The sequence below is a fragment of the Oncorhynchus nerka genome, linkage group LG16 (genome assembly GCF_034236695.1).
Source record: "Oncorhynchus nerka isolate Pitt River linkage group LG16, Oner_Uvic_2.0, whole genome shotgun sequence".
Taxonomy (NCBI): Eukaryota; Metazoa; Chordata; class Actinopteri; order Salmoniformes; family Salmonidae; genus Oncorhynchus; species Oncorhynchus nerka.
The window spans coordinates 18,807,960-18,830,648 of record NC_088411.1 but is presented as its reverse complement, the minus strand read 5'-3'; the positions used below and the strand labels follow the sequence as shown (position 1 = coordinate 18,830,648).

General features: G+C 42.6%; 1 protein-coding gene across 2 annotated transcripts in view; it reads right to left on the bottom strand.

Annotated features, from left to right (window-relative positions):
* abcc3 (ATP-binding cassette, sub-family C (CFTR/MRP), member 3) overlaps positions 1-22,689 on the bottom strand; it is a 55,639-nt gene that overhangs the window by 21,488 nt on the left and 11,462 nt on the right. For both annotated transcript variants that reach the window (XM_029684952.2, XM_029684951.2), the window contains exons 2-10: positions 12,454-12,630; positions 12,005-12,130; positions 10,225-10,362; positions 9,423-9,548; positions 9,279-9,340; positions 8,878-9,009; positions 4,356-4,595; positions 1,635-1,812; positions 1,380-1,541 (exon numbers count right to left, since the gene is read on the bottom strand). In XM_029684952.2, coding sequence (XP_029540812.1) covers positions 1,380-1,541; positions 1,635-1,812; positions 4,356-4,595; positions 8,878-9,009; positions 9,279-9,340; positions 9,423-9,548; positions 10,225-10,362; positions 12,005-12,130; positions 12,454-12,630 — 1,341 coding nt within the window. The remainder of the gene's footprint in view (positions 1-1,379; positions 1,542-1,634; positions 1,813-4,355; positions 4,596-8,877; positions 9,010-9,278; positions 9,341-9,422; positions 9,549-10,224; positions 10,363-12,004; positions 12,131-12,453; positions 12,631-22,689) is intronic.

Here is a 22,689-nt window from a genome sequence, read left to right as displayed (position 1 = left end):
ACTAATCAACACAACAGAGATGGACCCCAGAAAGACCACATAAGACTAATCAACACAACAGAGATGGACCCTAGAAAGAACACGTAAGACGAATCAACACAACAGAGATGGACCCCAGAAAGAACACGTAAGACTAATCAACACAACAGAGATGGACCCTAGAAAGACCACGTAATACTAATCAACACAACAGAGATGGACCCCAGAAAGACCACGTAAGACTAATCAACACAACAGAGATGGACCCCAGAAAGACTACTTAAGACTAATCAACACAACAGAGATGGACCCCAGAAAGACCACGTAAGACGAATCAACACAACAGAGATGGACCCTAGAAAGACCACGTAAGACTAATCAACACAACAGAGATGGACCCCAGAAAGACCACGTAAGACTAATCAACACAACAGAGATGGACCCCAGAAAGACCACGCAAGACTAATCAACACAACAGAGATGGACCCCAGAAAGACCACATAAGACTAATCAACACAACAGAGATGGACCCTAGAAAGACCACGTAAGACTAATCAACACAACAGAGATGGACCCCAGAAAGACCACGTAAGACTAATCAACACAACAGAGATGGACCCCAGAAAGACCACGTAAGACTAATCAACACAACAGAGATGGACCCTATAAAGACCACGTAAGACTAATCAACACAACAGAGATGGACCCCAGAAAGACCACGTAAGACTAATCAACACAACAGAGACGGACCCTAGAAAGACCACGTAAGACTAATCAACACAACAGAGACGGACCCTAGAAAGACCACGTAAGACTAATCAACACAACAGAGACGGACCCTAGAAAGACCACGTAAGACTAATTAACACAACAGAGACGGACCCTAGAAAGACCACGTAAGACTAATCAACACAACAGAGAGGGACCCCAGAAAGACCACGTAAGACTAATCAACACAACAGAGACGGACCCCAGAAAGACCACGTAAGACTAATCAACACAACAGAGATGGACCCCAGAAAGACCACGTAAGACTAATCAACGCAGAGAGCAGGGGTGTAATCATTAGTCGGATAAAGTTGCAAAATGTTTAGTCTGTTACAAAATGTTTTGCATCGGAAAAACATTTACCGTTAACTTTAGGAGCCAAACGGAAGCAAACGGAATGAAATGAAACAGGGAGGGACCTAGAAACTAGTTTTTGTTGCTAAATGTTTTCCCTTTTGAAGGAAACGGTTTCCCTTGCAAAACATTTTCTGTTGGAAACAGAATCCCACTAATGAATACACTCCAGGCACAATCATTCTGGATCTCATCTCTTTAGATCTATTCCCCATACAGTGCACTACTTTGGCTATGGTGGACTAATAAAGCCACCTCCATGGAAAGAACCCACCCACCTGCCACAGGAAGTATAGTGCCAGTATGATCTGAAGTGGGGCGGACCACAGCATGTTGAGAAAGGTGGTGAGATCCATGAAGCGCTGAGCGTCCACTGACATCAGGTTGACTATCTCTCCCACTGTAGATGTACGCTTGGCCGCGTTAGTGATAATCAGAGACTAGAGAGAGAAAGAAAGGACAGACGAGAAAGACAAAAATGCAATTTTCCCCACTGTGTGTGTGTGTGTGTGTGTGCTTCTACTTGTGTGTACCTTCCTGTAGATGGCTCCTATGATGGAGGTGCGGAGCCTCATTCCAGTGACGAAGCAGTACTGGAAGTGTTGGTGCAGAATGAGAGTCTGGAGGAAGGCTGCGAAGAACATGAGGAAGGCCAGGGCGTATCCCCACCAGGTGGGAGCTCCCTTCTGCTTCGTGAATGAGATCAATAACCTGGAGGGAGAAGAGAGGAAGAAGCGGGGGCGGAACAGGAGGAGAGAAAAAGATGGGATAGTAAAAACAAAGAAAAAACCTTGAAGGAGTAGGTGTGTCCAAACCTTTGACTGGTACTGTATATATAAAATACATAGATTCTGTAGACTGATGAGTAAAACAAGCACATTAAACATGACATACAGTACCAGTCAAAAATGTGCACACACACACCTACTCATTCAAGGGTTTTTCTTTATCTTTACCATTGTAGAATAATGGTGAAGAAATAAAAACGAATTAAATAACACATATGGAATCATGTAGTAACCAAAAAAGTGTTAAACAAATCAAACTGTATGTTATATTTGATATTCTTCAAAGTATGCACCATTTGCCTTGAGAGAGTTGCACACTCTTGGCATTGTCCCAACCAGCTTCACCTGGAATGCTTTTCCAATAGTCTTGAAGGAGTTCCCACATATGCAGAGTACTTGTTGGCTGCTTTCCCTTCACTTCACCCTGCAGTCCAACTCATTCCAAACCATCTCAATTGGATTGAGGTCGGGTGATGGTGGAAGCCAGGTCATCTGATGCAGCACTCAATCACTCTACTTCTTGGTCAAATAGCCCTTACACAGCCTGGAGGTGTGTTGGGTCATTGTCCTGTTGAAAAACAAAATGATAGTGGGACTAAGCGCAAACCAGATGGGATGCCGTATCGCTGCAGAATGAGGTGGAGCCATGCTGGTTAAGTGTGCATTGAATTCTAAATAAATTACAGACAGTGTCACCCCCACACCATCACACCTCCTCCATGCTTCACGGTGGGAACCACACATGCGGATATCATCCGTTCACCTGCTCTGCGTCTCAAAAAGACAAGCCGGTTGGAAGCAAAAATGAAAAATTTGGACTCAACAGACCAAAGGACAGATGACCACCGGTCTAATGTCCATTGCTTGTATTTCTTGGCCCAAGCAAGTCTCTTCTTATTGGTGTCCTTTAGTAGTGTTTTCTTTGCAGCAATTTGACCATGAAGGCCTGATTCACAGTCTCGTCTGAACAGTTGATGTTGAGATGCGTCTGTTACTTGAACTCTGTGAAGCATTTATTTGGGCTGCAATTTCTGAGGCTGTTAACCCTAATGAATTTATCCTCTACAGTAGAGGTACCAGTGTCTTCCTTTCCTGTGGCGGTCATCATGAGAGATAGTTTCATCGTAGCGCTTGATGGTTTTTGCGACTGCACTTGAAGAAACTTTCTTATGTTCTGGAAATTTTCCAGATTGACTGATCTTCATGTCTTAAAATAATGATGGATTGTCATTTCACTTTGCTTATTTGAGCTGTTCTTGCCATAATATGGACTTGGTCTTTTACCAAATAGATAGGGGGCGGGTCAGGAAGAGTTTGTATACCACCCCTACCATGTCACAACACAACTGATTGGCTCAAACACATTAAGGAAAGAAATTTCACAAATGTACTTTTATCAAGGCACACCTGTTAATTGAAATGCATTCCAGGTGACTACCTCATGAAGCTGGTTGAGAGAATGCCAACAGTATGCAAAGCTGTCATCAAGGCAAAGGGTGGCTACTTAGAAGATTCTAAAATATTAACACTTTTTGGGTTACTACATTCCATGTGTGTTATTTCATAGTTTTGATGTCTTCACTATTATTCTACAATGTAGAAAATAGTAAAAATAAAGAAAAACCCTTGTAGGCATGCCCAAACTTTGGCTGGTACTGTAGATGGGTTTATGCTTCACAGAACGCCTCCCATCATTCAAACACACTTTCATAACAACCTAGAGGGAACACATTTGCACGTCGGCTTTACATCGCAAACAAATAAAACAACTCGACAGCCGAGGAGGACCATAAGGACGTAGACCAATCAACATGCAAATAATATTTTTCCTGGAAATAAGAGACCATGACACATGTTCATGTAGGTAAATGTTGTCCTTCCATAAACCACATAGGTGTCCAGGTGAATCCTGTCCAGTGGAAACACGGTGGTAGTGAGAATATTTGTTTAAACATTTGTGTCATTCAGCAGACGCTCTTATACAGAGCGACTTACAGAATCAATTAGGGTTAAGTGCCTTGCTCAAGGGCACATCAACAGATTTCAACTAGACAGCTCTGGGTTACTGGCCCAAAAGCTTCATCGCTAGACTACTACCCAGCCCATGTTGGTAAAAATAATATATTACATCGGAGCTACTAGAGTGTGCAGCTTTTCCTTTTAAAATACTGTATTTTAACACTCATTAAAAAGGGGCTTTGCTAGCTGCTCAAAGACACACCACAAACAAGAACAATATTGTCCTGTCACTCTGTAACGCTACAAGGAAACAAACACCCCACCCCTATGATGGGTCTGATACAGGAAATACTGCTGCTGTCCTAAATTAGCTTTATATTCTGATCTTTATCTTTACTCAGAACGTTATCTTTATTCAGACCACATTCAGCATGTTCATCTGCATTTGACATATAGACTTGGTAAGGCTTCATAAGGGTATATAATGCTGCGTAGTGCTCTATTTACTTGAGGAGCTGTGGGTTGACGAAGGTGATGAGGTCCTGTAGGAGTTTAAATGCAGATCCGATGAGGAAGTAGGGTCCAAAGGCCTTGATGAGGGAACGGAGGAAGGAGGGCTTTTTGGGGTCTTTTTGTTTGGACAGCAACACCTCCACCTCCTCAGGACTGCTCTCCCCCCCTACATGGTTGGTCTCTCCCGCTGGCGGAGGTTTAGAGAAATGAGCCTGGGTGGACTGGTCCACAGCACTGTGGAGAGAAGGGGTAGAAATAGGTTCCAAGTAGAAGAAGCATTCATCACATCCAGTTTCTACCCTTGAACATGAAGTTAACCGATATACTGTATATTTACGCATGATTTTCTCACACAATCGGAATGTGGAGGGGTTGGATTCCAAAAGTCAATGAAACGCAACTCTCCCTCACACCTCTAAACAGGTTTGAGCAATTACAGGCTTAGGTCTCTCTTTCATATCATTTTACTGGTTATTTTGTTCACTGAAGGAAAACCAGACAGAACTTGGCAGAGAAACTGAAGAGTAGCGAAAGAGCGAGCGAACATGAGAGCGAGCGAGAGCCAAAGAGAACGCTTGGAACAATGACAAGAGGTTAGAGATCAGCATTCAGCAGACACTCCCAAGCGTGTTTGGACAAGATTTATATTGACATTTTGGTCATTTCCCAGACGCTCTTACAGTTTACAGTGTATTCACCTTAAGGTAGCTACATTCAACAACCACATCTCACAGTTTTCAAAACTTTCCTCAATAAAGCAGCCTTCTGCAAAGTCAGTGCAGGTAAGAAACAACAATTACAACGGTACTGTGGGGCCCATGGCTATGTAGCCTGGAAGATATACACTACCGTTCAACCGTTTGGGGTCACTGAGAAAAATGTCCTTGTTTTTGAAAGAAAAGCTCATTTTTTGTACATTAAAATAACATCAAATCGATCAGAAATACAGTGTAGACATTGTTAATATTGTAAATGACTACTGTAGCTGGAAGGCCAGAATCCCGGAGTCGCCTCTTCACTGTTGATGTTGAGACTGATGTTTTGCAGGTACTATTTAATGAAGCTGCCAGTTGAGGACTTGTGAGGTGCCTGTTTCTCAAACTAGACACTAATGTACTTGTCCTCTTGCTCAGTTGTGCACCGTGGCCTCCCACTCCTCTCTATTCTGGTTAGAGCCAGTTTGCGCTGTTCTGTGAAGGGAGTAGAACCCGATCTTCAGGTTCTTGGCAATTTCTCACATGGAACAGCCTTCATTTCTCAGAACATGAATAGAAGAAAGGTCTTTATTTCTGGCCATTTTGAGCCTGTAATCAAACCCACAAATGCTGATGCTCCAGATACTCAACTATTTTATAACCAGTTTTATTGCTTCTTTAATCAGTACAACAGTTTTCAGCTGTGCTAACATAATTGCAAAATGTTTTTCTAATGATCAATTAGCTTTTTAAAATGATAAACTTGGATTAGCTAACACAACGTGCCATTGAAACACAGGAGTGATGGTTGCTGATAATGGGCCTCTGTACGCCTATGTAGATATTCCATTAAAAATCTGCCGTTTCCAGCTACAATAGTAATTTACAACATTAACAAATGTCTACCCTGTACTTCTGATCAATTTGATGTTATTTTAATGGACAAAAAAATGTGCTTTTCTTTAAAAAACATGGACATTTCTAGGTGACCCCCAAAACTTTGAACAGTAGAGTGTGTGTGTGTGTGTGTTATATATAACTCAGCATGCTTGCTTGCAAGCAAGCATTTCACAATAAACTCTACACCGGTTGTATTTCTTTTTTTTTTTGACCTTTTAATTTAATAGGCAAGTCAGTTAAGAACGAATTCTCATATACAATGACGGCCTAGCCCCGGCCTAACCCGGATGACGCTGGGACAATTGTGCACCGCCCTATGTGGGGTTTTGATTTGATGTTGAAACCACACAGTGAATATCGGAGATAAAAGCTTTGGGAGATAAGTTTCACATTCCATTTAGATGGCTTGTGTGTTTAGATTTTAGTTCTGGAGTGCCCTGTACTTTCCAGTTACGAGCCCAACAGAGAATAAACATTTTGCCGTTTCCAGCTACAATAGTCATTTACAACATTAACAATGTCTATACTGTATTTCTGATCAATTTGATGTTATTTAAAAATCGACAATTTAAAAAAAACTTTTCTTTCAAAAACAAGGAAATTACTAGTGACCCCAAACTTTTGAACGGTAGTGTATGTCCAGTTTAATAAGCTGAAGCAGAAAGCAGTTTCAGCTAATAGTTTTTTGCTCTCGAAAGCTTGTTTGACAAGTTTAAGCAGAAGTTTTTTTTGTGGTAGCCACCTGCTTTGATAAGTTAAAGCATACATTTTCAAAGAGAAACTTTATATAAATCCTATCAATTATTAATATCGTAGGATTGGGATGAATTATAAAAATTGTTGTCTCTTATCAGAGAAAAAGCAGGTGCTCTGTGTTCAAGGCAGAAAGCAGGCTTAATATGGCTATCAGCAAGGCTATGCCAGCCAGATTTTCACTGCACTGCTTTCCAGTCACATTCCAGTTTTTTAAAATTCTCTGTATGATGTAAACACATCATCAAAACACACAATGTTTCATCTGTGTGTTTTGTAACAATTTCTCGCCAACTCATCTTACTGATCTGTGGTGCTATTTCTGTCTTTGATACTAGCTTTACTACTGTGTTTTTCCACCCAAGACCAGAGATGGAGACACTGACTCAACATATTAAATGCTCAAAAGGTGCTGCACAATCCAGTGGTTACTATGCTAACACATTTTTTTTAACAGATATGAGTGATACTGGCTGGCGCCACATGAAAAACACTATCTTTCTCACACATACATGCACATGTACAAACACAAGCGTGCACACTCAGATCCCATAAAGACAAACCCCCCTCAGCTCTCCACAGTCCTGGGAAAGATGTGAAAGGGCAAACTACTGTTGACTTAGGCGGTGTCATTTGGCTGTGTAACCTTAAACAAGGGAAACCATTCTCTACACAGTCGTACTGCTCGGTCAATGTTGTTGTAACAAGTAAAATAAGGGAATAAGGGTACTGATTTTCAAACTGTGAAAAAATGTATTATAACAAAAAAAGTTGCGAAAACATTGGAAGCCTTTGAGATAAGAAGCACCAAATAGAATATGTCCATTACAGGAAAGATTAAAGGAAATGTGGATGCTGGTCTCAAATCTAAATTTCTTAGAAATACACACCGAACAAAAATATAAAACGCAACATGTAAAGTGTTAATGAGCTGAAATAAAAGATCCCCAGAAATGCTTTCGCTAAAATGTTGTAAACAAATTTGTTTACATCTGTGTTAGTGAGCATTTCTCATTTTCCAAGATAATCCATCCACCTGACAGGTGTGGAATATCAAGAAGTTGATTAAACAGCATGATCATTACACAGGTGCACCTTGTGCTGGGGACAATACAAAGCCACTCTAAAATGTGCAGTTTTAGACCAGCCACCCAAACAGCTGATGACACAGAGGTTGCACAACTGAAGAATTTCTGCACAAACTGTCAGAAACCGTTTCAGGGAAGCTCATCTGCGTGCTCGTCATCCTCACCAGGGTCTTGACCTGACTGCAGTTCAGCGTCGTAACAGACTTCAGTGGGCAAATGCTCACCTTCAATGGCCACTGGCACACTGGAGAAGTGTGCTCTTTACAGATGAATCCCGGTTTCAACTGTACCAGGTAGATGGTGTTGTGTAGGCGAGCGGTTTGCTGATGTCAACGTTGTAAACAGAGTGCCCTTTGATGGCGGTGGGGTTATGGTATGGGCAGGTGTACGCTACGGACAACGAACACAACTGTATTTCATCAATGGCAATTTGAATGCACGGTGATACCGTGACAAGATCCTGTTTGTCGTGCCTTTTCTCCACCGCCATCACCGGTTTCAGCATGATAATGCACGGCCCCATGTTGCAAGGATCTATACACAATTCCTAGAAGCTGAAAATGTGCCAGTTCTTCCATGGCCTGCATTCCCACCAGACATGTCACCCATTGAGCATATTTGGAATGCTCTGAATCGACGTGTACTGGCAGTGTGTTCCAGTTCCGCCAATATCAATCAGATTCGCAGAGCCATTGAAGAGGACTGGACAACATTCCACAACCAGCAGCCTGATAAACTCTATGCCAAGGTGATGTGTCGATCTGCACGAGGCAAATTGTGGTCACACAAGATACTGACTGGTTTTTTGATCCACGCCCCTACCTTAAAAAAAAAAAGGTATCCGTGACCAATAGATGCATATCTGTATTCCCAGTCATGTAAAATCCATAGATTAGGGCTTAATTGATTTATTTCAATTGACAGATTTCCTTATATGAACTGTAACTCAGTACAAACGTTGAAATCTTTGCATGTTGCGTTTATATTTGTGTTCAGTATAATAATAGTTTTCAGTTTCCTATTCTTCCCCGACCCCCCCACCCTCTTTTGCTCCCTCCCTCCATCTCCGTCCCTCCCTACCTGTGAGCCTTGGCCTGCTCCACCTCCCACTCCCGCAGTAGCTTGGGGACGACCACCTCGGAGCTGTCCCTCTTGTTCAGTGACCACAGGTCTTTGGCTTCCAGAGGGTTCTTATAGCCCTTGATGGCCATGCTGGGACAGAGAGGGACACAACACATTGGTGGAACTCCATGAAGTGCAAGACCCTGGAAAATAATTGATCCGTGTCCAGGAAACCAGGGCACAGAGAGAAGACTTGTTTGCGGTTCCATTGATTATTGATCAAATGTACTGATTACTTGTGGGAATAACATACTTGAACATGAAATAGCTACAAGCCATACAAATGTACAGGATAAGGCAATCCTGCACCAAGGTATAATTTTTGTACAGTATGTGTTGTATGGGGGAAATCATGTTACCTAGTGAACCACCAGAAGGTCATAGTGGAGAGGAAACCAGCAGTTGATTGAGGACAAGGATTCTGAGGAGAAAGAGTAAGAAGAGGTCACTGTCTGTCTGTGTGTCTGGTTGACTCACAGGGTCTGTGTGTCTGGTTGACTCACGGGGTCTGTGTCTATGTTGGAGAAAAGTGGAGGTTTCTCATTGAAGCAAGAGAGGATAAGCTCGGCTACGATCAGGCTGAAGTAGAAATAGAATGTGGTGAAACGCAACTTGTCTGAAATCTCACTCTGAAACACAAGAACAGAGAAAGACATTTTGTTATGAAAGCCATTTCTTAAGGAGGCTGACAGACAATGCACTGACTGTCCTAGTCTCCTAAAATGCTCTCTTACATATCGATGATCAGTCCCCCCAAACCCTGCTGAGCTAAAAACAACTAAGTCATCCAAAATCATTCCTTTGTCTCCCTGACCACAAGCCATTTTAAATCAAATATATAAAACACAACTAGGGGCTAATTGTTAGGATCAATGGGATTGTAAATAACCAGAGCAGACCACAGGACTGATGTTGGCATGGTTTGACCTGGCTTGGCCCCAGTGTAGCTCTGGCTAGCTGTTAGGGCATTTTATTATGTTAAGAGTATTAGACAGCCCTCAGTAGGATAGGTTAGATAAGACGGCTAAGGCCCTGCAGGTCGCTAGGACAACAGACCTACTATTTCTCCTCTCTCTCACTCTCTTCTCCCAACCTGGGCCCTGCCTAACCCCCAAAACAACCAACCGTAAGTTCTTTAGCCAGGGAAGGAGAGGGAGGGAAGGAGGAGGAAGAGGGGGGTGGTAACCATGTTTTGAGAGAGGGAAAAGAAGGAGAGAGCTGAGGGAGATGGAGACATCTATACATTTTAAACATCTCCTTCACCTCCGCCTATACAGTACACATTAGGGGAAACCCTGATCTCACCTGATATTTGGCCTGTAGGATCTTGGAGCGGAAAGGCACTATGGCACACAGCACTGACAGGAACCAGAATATAAATAGAATCCCTGAAGACTGGACCCCCCTCAACCTCTCAAACTGTATCAGAAACAAAGCTAGCAGCTGAGAAAGAGAGGAGGGAAAAAGGGAGGGTGAGGGAGTGAGGCGTTAAAGTGATCACGATTTAGATAAGCACAGAAACACACAGGGCATGTAAAGGTGAACATGCATCTCAGCTCTACTCTCTCACTCATGCATAGGGCACGAGAGAGAGAAATGTGAGAAGAAAAAACAACAACTTGTGAACCAGCATAGCAACTGCCTGTGAATAACAGCATGTTCACTAGGCTTATTCTACACCTCAGAGCGTGCAACATACAGTAAAGGTTAATGGAATACAATGACAATCTAATCATCTACAAACACAACAATCAGGCTGGTCTCATAGACTAGACGTAACATAGTAAACAAAAATCTGGGACACTCAACTTAGTATATGTTACCTTTTGTATGGTTACATAACAGGGAAGGTTACTTAAGGCAAAAACGGTGGTTGGTCGTTATGGATGGATGAGCGTATAACGCGAATGTCTAGCAACCCAAAGGTTGCATGTTCGAATCTCATCAAGGACAACTTTAGCTGATTAGCAAATACTACTTACTTTTTTATCTACTTTACAACTACTTAGCATTTTAGCTTCCCCTTCACAATAACCCTTTAACATAACTCCTAACCTTAACCCCAACTTAGCTAATGTTAGCCACCTAGCTAACATTAGCGTTCGCCACCTAGCAACCTAGTTAATGCTAGCTACAACAAATGAGAATTTGTAACATATCATACATTGCAAATTTGTAACATATTGTATTAATTGCAATTCGTAACATGTCATACGAATTGGGACCGTGCTTCCACCCATCCAGTACATCTACTCGAAACGTGGTCGTCACGGAGGCTGTGCTTCCATCCATCCGGAACATTATACAAAATGGTGCCTGAGGAAGGCACGCAGCATCATCAAGGACCCCACACAACCCAGCCACAAGCTGTTCTCTCCCTTACCGTCTAGCAGACGGTATCAGAGCATGAGGTCTGATACCAAAAGGCTCAGAGACAGTTTCTATCTACAAGCCATCAGAGAGTTGAACTGGACTGACCACCTGCTCTGATTCTCTTCACCTTAGCACACATTACAACTACTGCTACCAGACTCTTATTATACCGCTCAAGTTAAACACTTGCTCTCCATCCCCCCTTCCCCCAAACACATGTAAATATTTTACTATAAATTGTGCCTTCCTGTATTACATTTATACTAAAATTGTTAATCTATTCTACTGCCATTCACTTCATGTTCATATTCTTGTTTTTAACTATTTCTTATGGTTGTTGCATTTTCGGGAAGGAACCTGCAAGAAAGCATTTCATTGGACAATGTATACCATGCCTTTCCCACATGACTAATAAAACTTGAATTGTAAATCGTAACTTATCATACAAAATGGATGATGGACATCCACAAATTAATACATACATTACTAATTTGAGTGTCCTAGATTTCCGGTTACTATGTTACGTCTACCCCTGAGTTCAGGTTGCAACAATACATACATGATTGATTGACAAGTTATGGATTCAAAATACTGGTCACTAAGCAACAAGACCCCAAAAATAAGATATTTTTCAGGAAGTGGGTTGAACACTGTACTGTATGACTGTACTGCATGTTTACAACGCCACGCCCTGTTGGTTGTGTACAAGTACCATCGTCATGCCGACCACCAGCGGAGTGACAAAGTAGATGGGTGGCTTTGAGTCCCCCTGCTGCAGCTCATGGAAGGTGCCGAAAAGATCTGTCCAACACACAATCCACAACACCAACCCAAAAACCTAGAGGAGGAACGGGGAGGGGCGAGAAAGAGAGAAAGAAATAAACCCAAAACTGAGTAGGAGTAATTTGATCAAAACCCATCTAAACCGTCTGAACCAGCTTGAATGTCTGGTACGTTTCCCAGTACTTGTCATTAGCCTGTCTGATAAACATTTCCACTATTCCCCTATCGTGCATCAATTAACTAATCTAATAAAGGGCCACGAAACAGGGTATGAATCTCAGCCAACAAACAGTATTGCATCGAGAGAGAGACGGAGACAGAGAGACAACTGGACAGACGGCCACATACAGCAGCCCAGTGCGTGGTGTGGTCCCTCACCGTTTTCACTCTGTTAAGGACGGACATCATGATATAACCCTTGTTGTTCCTCTGGAGGTAGAAGAGGTAGGGAGGGCAAGCAAGCCACAGGTACACACAAGGCAGCCATGACAGCACTGACAGCTGGAAACATTCCGGCAGGTCTGGACTGTCCGTGTGGAGCGTCTGATTGGCTACCTAGAATCAAATAAAGATGGAGACCAATGGGTTGAGACCAATACACTTTAAATGTCAAATCATCAAACACATATCCAGTGGGGCCTATCTGAAATTGTACCCTATAGTCCCTGTGCAGTGCTTTACTTTTGGACAGAACCCATGACATCAATATGGCCCGAAGTGGTGTCCTATATAGGTCTAGGGAATAGTGTGTAATTATGAACATACTCAGCTCTAGTGTTTGTTCTCACAGAACACCAGTAGTGTATATAAATTAGTACTGAACATTATCAGTAGTCAAGCCACTTGCTCCTGTCTGACCCCAGGTAATTTGGGGCTGTCTAGCTGTGTGGAATGTCGCATGACATCAGCTGGCTTAGGGGCCGAGAGGGAGACACGCACAGCATAGGTTGTTGCTGTACTTAGCCTAGTTACGTAGAAGGGACAGTGTTCATACTGTAAACTTCCAATGAAAATGTAGAGGAGAAAACCACAGCTTGGGGGATGAGTTGAATCACAGACACTAAGAACTGAGTAGTGAAACTCGAGAGAGTGGGAAGCATCTTGTGACACAGAAACAAACTGCACTACTCTCAAACATCATATTTCATAATAAGAATAATTGCATTTTTAAAGCACTTCATTATACAAGAATAATCTCAAAGTGCATTAAAGATCAAATAGAAATTGTTAAAACAAAAACGAATACACTGAGTATACAAAATATTAAGAACACCTGCGCCGGAGAGGGCGGCATACATGTTACGTGTCCCCAACCGATTGTGTTTTTTGTTTGTTTATTTGCGTTGTTTGTAACTTTTTTTCACTTATTTTGTACATAATGTTGCCGCTACCGTCTGTTATGACCAAAAATAACTTCTGGACATCGGGCCTGCGATTACTCACCACGGACTGGCAGAATCCTCTTTTCCCCCCTTTAACGAGTCTGACGAGCCCGACGCGAACGATATATTGCTTATCGGGAACAGGCCCAGATCCCTGTGATTTGCGTGAAGAGGAGGTGGAGAAAAAGGGGCCAGAGGGCAGGCTGCATTCTGAGAATTTGTATGCGATTGAATTAACCCCCACTTCCTTCCATTCTGGTAGCAAACGTGCAATCTTTGGAGAATAAATCGATGACCTACGCAGAAGATTAAATACTAACGGGACATTCAAAACTGTAATATCTTATCCTTCACAGAGTCGTGGCTGAATGACGACACTATCAACATACAGCTGGCTGGTTATACACTGCACAGGCAGGACAGAACAGCAGCGTCTGGTAAGACAAGGGGCGGTGGACTATGTATTTTTATAAATAACAGCTGGTGCACGATATCTAAGGAAGTCTCGAGCTATTGCTCGACCTGAGATAGAGTATCTCATGATAAAATGTAGACCACACAATCTACCTAGAGAGTTTCAGTATTTTTCATAGCTGTTTTACGTACCATCACAGTCAGAGGCTGGCACTAAGACAGCATTGAATGAGCTGTATTTTGCCATAAGCAAACAAGAAAATGCTCACCCAGAGGCGGCGCTCCTAGTAGATGGGGACTGTAATGCAGGGAAACTTAAATCCACATTTCTATCAACATGTTAAATGTGCAACCAGAGAGAGAAAACTCTGGATCACATTTACTCCACACACAGCTCTCCCTTGCCCTCTATTTGGCAACTATGACCATAATTCTATCCTCCTGATTCCTGCTTACAAGCAAAAATTAAAGCAGGGGGCACCAGTGACCAGATCAATAAAAAAATGATCAGATGAAGCAGATGCTACGCTACATGACTGTTTTGCTATCACCGATTGGAATATGTTCCGGGATTCCTCCGAAACCATTCAAGTACACATCAGTCATTGGCTTCATTCATAAGTGCATTGATAACATCGTCCCCACAGTGACAGTACGTACATACCCCAACCAGAAGCCATGGATTACAGGCAACATCCGCACTGAGCTAAAGGCTAGAGCTGCCGCTTTCAAGGAGCGAAACTCGGAAGCTTATAAGAAATCCTGCTATGCCAGCTGACGAACCATGAAACAGGCAAAGCATCACTACAGGACTAAAATCGAATCGTACTACGCAGGCTCTGACGCTCGTCAGATGTGGCAGTGCTTGCAAACCATTACAGACTACAAAAGGGAAGCACAGCCGAGAGCTGCCCAGTGACACGAGCCTGCCAGACGAGCTAAACTACTTCTATGCTCGCTTCGAGGCAAATAACACTGAAACATACATGCATGAGGGCACCAGCTGTTCTGGAAGACTGTGTGATCATGCTCTCCGCAGCCGATGTGAGTAAGACTTTGAAAGGCTGGCCATGGCTCACATTAACACCATTATCCCAGAAACCCTAGACCCACTCAAATTTGCATACCGCCCAAACAGATCCACAGATGACGCAATCTCTATTACACGCCACACTGCCCTTTCCCACCTGGACAAAAGGAGCACCTATGTGAGAATGCTATTCATTGACTACAACTCAGCGTTCAACACCATAGTGCTATCAAAGCCCATCAATAAGCTAAGGACCCTGGGACTAAACACTTCCCTCTGCAACTGGATCCTGGACTTCCTAATGGGCCATCCCCAGGAGTAAGGGCAGGGAACAACACATCCACCATGCTGATCCTCAACACAGGATCAACTCAGTCCCCTCCTGTACTCCTTGTTCACTCATGACTACAAGGCCAGGCACAAGTCCAACTCCATTAAGTTGCCGATGACACAACAGTGGTAGGACAAAAGGAGATGACTGTGGACTAAAGGAAAAAGAGGACCGAGCACACCCCTATTCTCATCGACGGGGCTACAGTGGAGCAGGTTGAGAGCTTCAAGTTCCTTGGTGTCCACATCACCAACATGGTCCAAGCACACTAAGACAGTCGTGAAGAGGGCATAACAAAACCTATTCCCCCTAAGGAGACTGAAAAGATTTAGCATGGGTCCTCAGATCCTCAAAAGGTTCTACAGCTGCCCCATTGAGAGCATCCTGACTGGTTGTATCACTGCCTGGTATGGCAACTGCTCGGCCTCCGACCGCAAGGCGCTACAGAGGGGAGTGCGTGCGTCCCAGTACATCACAGGGGCCAAGCTTCCTGCAATCCAGGACCTCTATACCAGGCGGTGTCCGAGGAAGGCCCTAAAAATTGTCAGACTCCATCCACCCTAGTCATAGATTGTTCTCTCTGCTACCGCACGGCAAGCAGTACCGGAGCGACAAGTCTAGGTCAATGAGGCTTATGAACAGCTTCTACCCCCAAGCCATAAGACTTCTGAACACCTAATCAAATGGCTACCCAGACTATTTGCATTGCCTCCCGTTTTACACCACTGCTACTCTCTGTTGTTATCATCTATGCATCGTCACTTTAATAACTCTACCTACATGTACATATTACCTCAACTAACCGGTGCCCCCGCACATTGACTCTGTACCAGTACCCCTCTGTATATAGTCTCGCTATTGTTATTTTACTGCTGCTCTTTAACTAAGTGTTACTTTTTTTTCTTATCCATATTTTTTTTAAACTGCATTGTTGGCTTGGGGCTCGTACGTAAGCATTTCACTAAGGTCTACACCTGTTGTATTCGGTGCATGTGACTAATACATGTTATTTGATCTTTCCATGACATAGCTTTCACCTGGTCAGTCTGATCCCTTATTGATGTCACTAGTTAAATCCACTTCAGTAAATGTAGATTAAGGGGAGGAGACAGGCTAAAGAATGATTTTTAAACAATGACACAATTCAGACATGGATTGTGTATGTGTGCCATTCAGAGGCTGAATGGGCAAGACAAAATATTTAAGTGCCTTAGAACGGGGTATGGTAGTAGGTGCCAGGTGCACCGGTCTGTGTCAAGAGTTTGTGTGTATCAAGAACGGTCCACCACCCAAAAGGCCATCCAGCCAACTTGACACAACGGTGGGAAGCATTGGAATCAACATGGACCAGCATCCCTGTGGAACGCATTCAACACCTTATAGAGTCCATGGGGGTGCAACTCATTATTAGGAAGGTGTTCCTAATGTTTGGTATACTCTGTGTATATGCCATTTAGCATATATTTATAGCTTATGGTCGTAGTTTTCTCCATTCTACATCAATAAAGCTAAGTTAAAGGTCCAATGCGGCTCAATATCAAAATAGCTTCTGAGCAAAGAGCCATTTCTCAAGCAAGAATTTGATAGGACTGTCGGAGTGGTCTGAGTAGGAGGGGAGAACTGAAAACTAGCTATTATTGGCAGAGAGGTTTGGAACTCTTTCTTATTGGTGTATTAACTAATTTACCGCCTGATGATACCAGGCAGACCAAAACGCCATCCCACCAAAACAGACTGAAAAGACTGGCTGAAATTACAAACAGCTCTTACACTAAAATGGCATTGTCGTTTTAACAATATAATTCCAACCTCATACAGTAGTGTGGAAATATTTACAAAACACAGGACCATCTCATTTATGACTGCACTGGAGCTTTCATTTAGCCAGCCAGTGAGACTGGAGAGCAAGCCAGGGACTCCTAATGAAGAGAAATGACTGCTAGTTACATTTATGTTAGGGCATACTTCTTTTAAATCATTTTAGGGATCAAAAGAGAATAGATAATATTCCAGGTTAGCATATGTACAGTACGCAAATAAGGTTATTTCCCAGTAAAGTTACCGGACCCGGTAAGTCATCATACTCATAAACAGACATTAGCTGTTATAACTCCTAATGACAGCTGCTATGACAGTCTTATGACAGTGCTATAATGCCTTCATGGCACTAACACAACTAAAGTGCTACCAGTTTTGTGAGGCCCGATAACAATCCCAAAAGCCAGTGAGAGTATCTATGGAAGTATTTACCATGAATAGCTAAAGGATGCAGCCATATCTCAATGGCATGAGGGGAAAGCATATTGTATCAAACGTCATATCGGCAGTGTGGCAGGCGGCCAGTGGTGAATGTGCTTTTAAGGACCGGACCAGGCAGTGGTGGAACAGAGTAGAAGAGGCCCAACCCCAGATACTTGGCTAGATAAACACAGCTGCCCATGTTTATGCCTGTCGGCACCCATCAGGGGAGTATGTGTGGACGTGTGTGCATGCCGTGTGTCTGTATGATGTGGGGGGGCTGATCCATCCCATCTGTCAGTTTCCATGTCTGTAATGTACGTGCATAAACATCCCAGGTGTCCTCCTAATAGTCTTCAGAACAACATGGATAATGTGAGACCACAGCTATACAGCTACATTTATAAAAATGTGTGAATATGATAAGCAAGACATCATTTATTTGTACATATTCACGTTGCCAGACTTGATTAAGGTTAATTTGTTCAGATGCCCTTTTAAAGCCAAAGAACTCACATACAGTTAGACACATGTTAGAACCATACCATTCCTTCCAATTAAACCAGTATAAATCAGTTGACAACAACAGAGGTGGCACTTTGGTCTTCAGTAGGCCTATAGTTATACATAGAATGACTGGCCTTTACATTTGGCCCATCTGCTTAATGGCCAGGATGAAAGAGCAAAGCATCATGACTGAATCATATTAGTGTGACGGGACACGGGAATACACAGTATGGTTGTGTAAATCAAAAAGGGACTGAACTGAATGAAGTGTGACTAAATAAAGTGAAGGTTTGCCCCCTAGCCTGGCTAACAACCCAAACTCTGTATAACCAGGTTACTAGTTTTCCATTGTACCACGTGGTATGTTGCATCAGGCTAGGCGCCTCCCCAGTGTGGTCATTATTTAGCTGCATCACTACAGTGGCTCAAATAAATATGACACTAGGGAACAGTCACACACCCTGAGCATTAGAAAACAAAAAACGCATTGACTTTGCTCTCAGCGAGTCACAAAGCATGGCCTTCGCCTTTCCACTCTACGTGATGAGAACAATGCCCAGGTCTGTGGGTAGGTTGTGGTGTGTAGAGTAGAAGCTATGATTGGATGGTAGATTGTGGTGAGTAGAGTAGAAGCTATGATTGGATGGTAGGTTGTGGTGTGTAGAGTAGAAGCTATGATTGGATGGTAGGTTGTGGTGTGTAGAGTAGAAGCTATGATTAGATGGTAGATTGTGGTGTGTAGAGTAGAAGCTATGATTGGATGGTAGGTTTGCGGTGTGTAACTGGCTGGTCCGTGTGTGATACACACCAGCCATTCCTTTCTGTAGAGTCTGCCTGTCTCATCAACCTTCAGTACAGATGGCGGATGGTTAGCAGCACTAGTCAGTATTTACTGTATGTTTTGCATCTAAAAATCAGGCCTGCTGGGTTGTGTTAACCAGTTTGAGGGAGGTAGCTAGCAGCCATCGCTCTGCTAATGACTTTAGCGTCCCTGTCCAGGAGAACAAATATTACATTATGGGGGTGATACTGAATTATGTAAATAATTAGCTGTTTGTCCAAGGAAGGTCACCTTTCTTTGATGCCAGTGACGAGGCTGGTTTGAGAATGAATGCAAATGTTTGGCCGGTCATTGTTACTCACTATATCATTGGGACCATTTCTGGAATCAAACTCTTTACATTTTTGTGTAGTAATTAACATTAATAGTCCTTTGACATCAACACATCACAATGTCAAGAGTTATAGCTTGGCAGTGTCATGGTGAGTCTATAAACTAGCTTATTTTCTCCCATCCCCCTCCAGTGAAATTAATGTATGGAACACCCTCTGTGAGCATGATTGATAATTTTGCATTGCAAAGGCAGTGTATGCAAATAAATCATGGGCTGACAAGTAAAGCAAAGGAGATAGGGAGGAAAAAAGGGTAGCGGTTAGAATTGCTTTTTACGGAGCACGAGTCTCATCTCCCAAATGGCTAGAATGGGTGGAAACAGATAAGAGTAGTATGCACTCACTATTGTAAGTCACTCTGGACAAGAGAATCTGCTAAATATCTCAAACGTGAGAGAGATGGGTAAAATAATCCTGCAGCAACAGCAAATGTGAAAGATTATGTGGATTATTTAAGTGATAATGCCCGAGAAGCCGCTGTTTGGAGGATATTGGCACAGGTGTTATTAGGCCCGAGCTGAAGTCGAGGGCCAGTAAACCATGCCAATATATCCTCCAAACACCGGCTTTGAGGGCATTATCACTTATATACAACGGGTTACCAACATATTCAAATAATGGTTGACATGTTTTCATTAAAAACATTATTTTGATGAATTTATTCATACCATTTCTTCCTTCCACAAGATATAGTCCCGACACAAATCTAGGTTTGGTACCCAAGCTGGCTGGTCGTTCATGCTATCTGTTGCCAGAGACACGACCCAGTCGTTCAGTCTTTTTGTTCTGTATCTATGGACTGTCCAGTGTTTCCAGATTTCTATGAAATATGACCTATAATTTACCCATGAGTGTAATAGTTCTTTCCATTGAATAAAATAAAAAAAAGTTCAATCAAGTACAGGCTTAACTGAATGACAGAGACAGAATGCAATTTTACTGAATAGTTTGGGGAAGGACTCGTCTCCTAGATGCTGATGACAGATTTGCCCCCCCCCCCCCCCCCTCTTCTGTGTGGAATGGTGTTGGCGTACCCCAACAACAGAATGGTGTGGGCGTATACCGTGGGAGGGGGGGGTTCTATTTATGTTTTGGCCACAAATATGAGTATAGAATGAGTCAATAGCATTATTTTGGTATGAATTAACCAAATATGAACTTTTGAAGTGAGATTTTGACTGGACAGTTACTTTAAAACTTTAGAAGACTTTGAACCTCAAATACACTACAATTTGCATTTAATGTTGTGCAGGAAAATTCTCTGTGACAACAGAGTGATCAAATTAAGATGTTATATTTGTAGTTAATTTGTCCCCAACAGGTTAATCGTGTCATGGGATGATGAATAGAGATACAGTAGACTAGTACTAGAAAGGAAGGAATATATGAATGAGTATTCTGTTCTCTCTTGGGCCCATGACTGGAAAGTACAGGGCATTCCAGAACTAATGGATTTCAACTTTAAAATCTAAACACACAAGCCATCTAAATGGAATGTGAAACTTATCTCCCAAAGCTTTTATCTCCGATATTCACTGTGTGGTTTCAACACCAAATCAAAACCCCACATAGGGCGGTGCACAATTGTCCCAGCGTCATCCGGGTTAGGCCGGGGCTAGGCCGTCATTGTATATGAGAATTTGTTCTTAACTGACTTGCCTAGTAAAATAAAAGGTTAAAAAATATTGCCAAATACAACAGGTGTTGAGTTTGTTGTGAAATGCTTGCGGAGTAACACACACACACACACACACACACACACACACACACACACTCTCAAAAGTTTGGGTGTCACTTAGAAATGTCCTTGTTTTTTAAAGAAAAGCTCATTTTTTTGTCCATTAAAATAACATCAAATTGATCAGAAATACAGGGTAGACATGGTTAATGTTGTAAATTACTATTGTAGCTGGAAACGGCAGATTTTTAATGGAATATCTACATAGGCGTACAGAGGCCCATTATCAGCAACCATCACTCCTGTGTTCCAATGGCACGTTGAGTTAGCTAATCGAAGTTGATCATTTTAAAAAGGCTAACTCAACGCACCATCGGAACACAGAAGTGATGGTTGCTGATAATGGGCCTCTGTACACTGATAATGGGCCTTTGATAAGTACACTAAAGGTGTTTCATGGAGAGATAAAATGTATTTGAACCTCACAATGACACCACAATCTTCAAAACATGACAAAATAAGTTAAGCATACTATATAAGCCCAGAAGAAATAGCTATGATCACTGAGCAGTGTGCTTCTCATGTGAACATCCTGAATGAGACCACATATCATGAGTAGCTTTTTCACATCTATGAAGTGGAAAATACATTTCAGGACACAACCACAGTTATTTGAAAAGAGCTCAAAATTGATAGCTGATTCAAACATCCAACTCATCCTCAAGCTTTGACTATTTGAATCCTCTGTGTAGCGTTAGGGCAAAACCAAAACGTGCTCCATTGGGGGCCCTAGGACCAACTTTGGGAGTGTACGTGCCAAAACCTGAGTAGGCACATGCTATATTTAATTCAACAGTTGTGACAAAAGTATTACTATATTTGAAAATGTGATGGAAAAACATTGAACTTTAGATTTTTATTCAGTACATGAAAACTTAAGCAAAAATGTGCATATTTTCATCATGCGCATATTCTAAAATCCGCATTAAGATTAGGGCTGAGCGACATGGACTAAATATCTTTTAAAAAATGTGAAACATGTGCGATTCAGGATATACACACACAAAAGTATGTGGAGACAATTTAGTGGATTCAGCTATTTCAGCCACACCCGTTGCTGACAGGTGTATCAAATCGAGCACACAGCTATGCAATCACCATAGAGAAACATTGGCAGTAGAATGGCCTTAATGAAGAGATCAGTGACTTTCATCATGGCACCATCATAGGATGGTACTTTTCCAACAAGTCAGTTCAAATTTCTGCCCTGCTAGAGCTGCCCTGTCAACTGTAAGTGCTGTTATTGTGAAGTGGAAACGTCTAGGAGCAACAACAGCTCAGCCGCGAAGTAGAAGGTCACACAAGCTCACAGAACGAGACCGCGAGTGCTGAAGCGGGTAACAAATTGTCTGTCCTCAGTAACAACACTCGCTACAGAGTTCCAAACTGCCTCTGAAAGCAACATCAGCACAAGAACTGATCGTTCGGAGCTTCATGAAATGGGTTTACATGGCCGAGCAGCCGCACACAAACCTAAGATCACCATGCGCAATGCCAAGCGTCGGCTGGAGTGGTGTAAAGCTTGCCATCATTGGACTCTGGAGCATTGGAAACGCGTTCTCTGGAGTGATGAATCCCCCTTCACCATCTGGCAGTTCGATGGACAAATCTGAGTTTGGCAGATGCCAGGAGAACGCTACCTGAGGAATAATGGTCTGGGCCTGTTTTTCATGGTTCGGGCTCGGCCCCTTTGTTCCAGTGAAGGGAAATATTAACTCTACAGCATACAATGACATTCTAAACGATTGTGTGCTTCCAACTTTGTGGCAACAGTTTGGGGGAAGGCTCTTTCCTGTTTCAG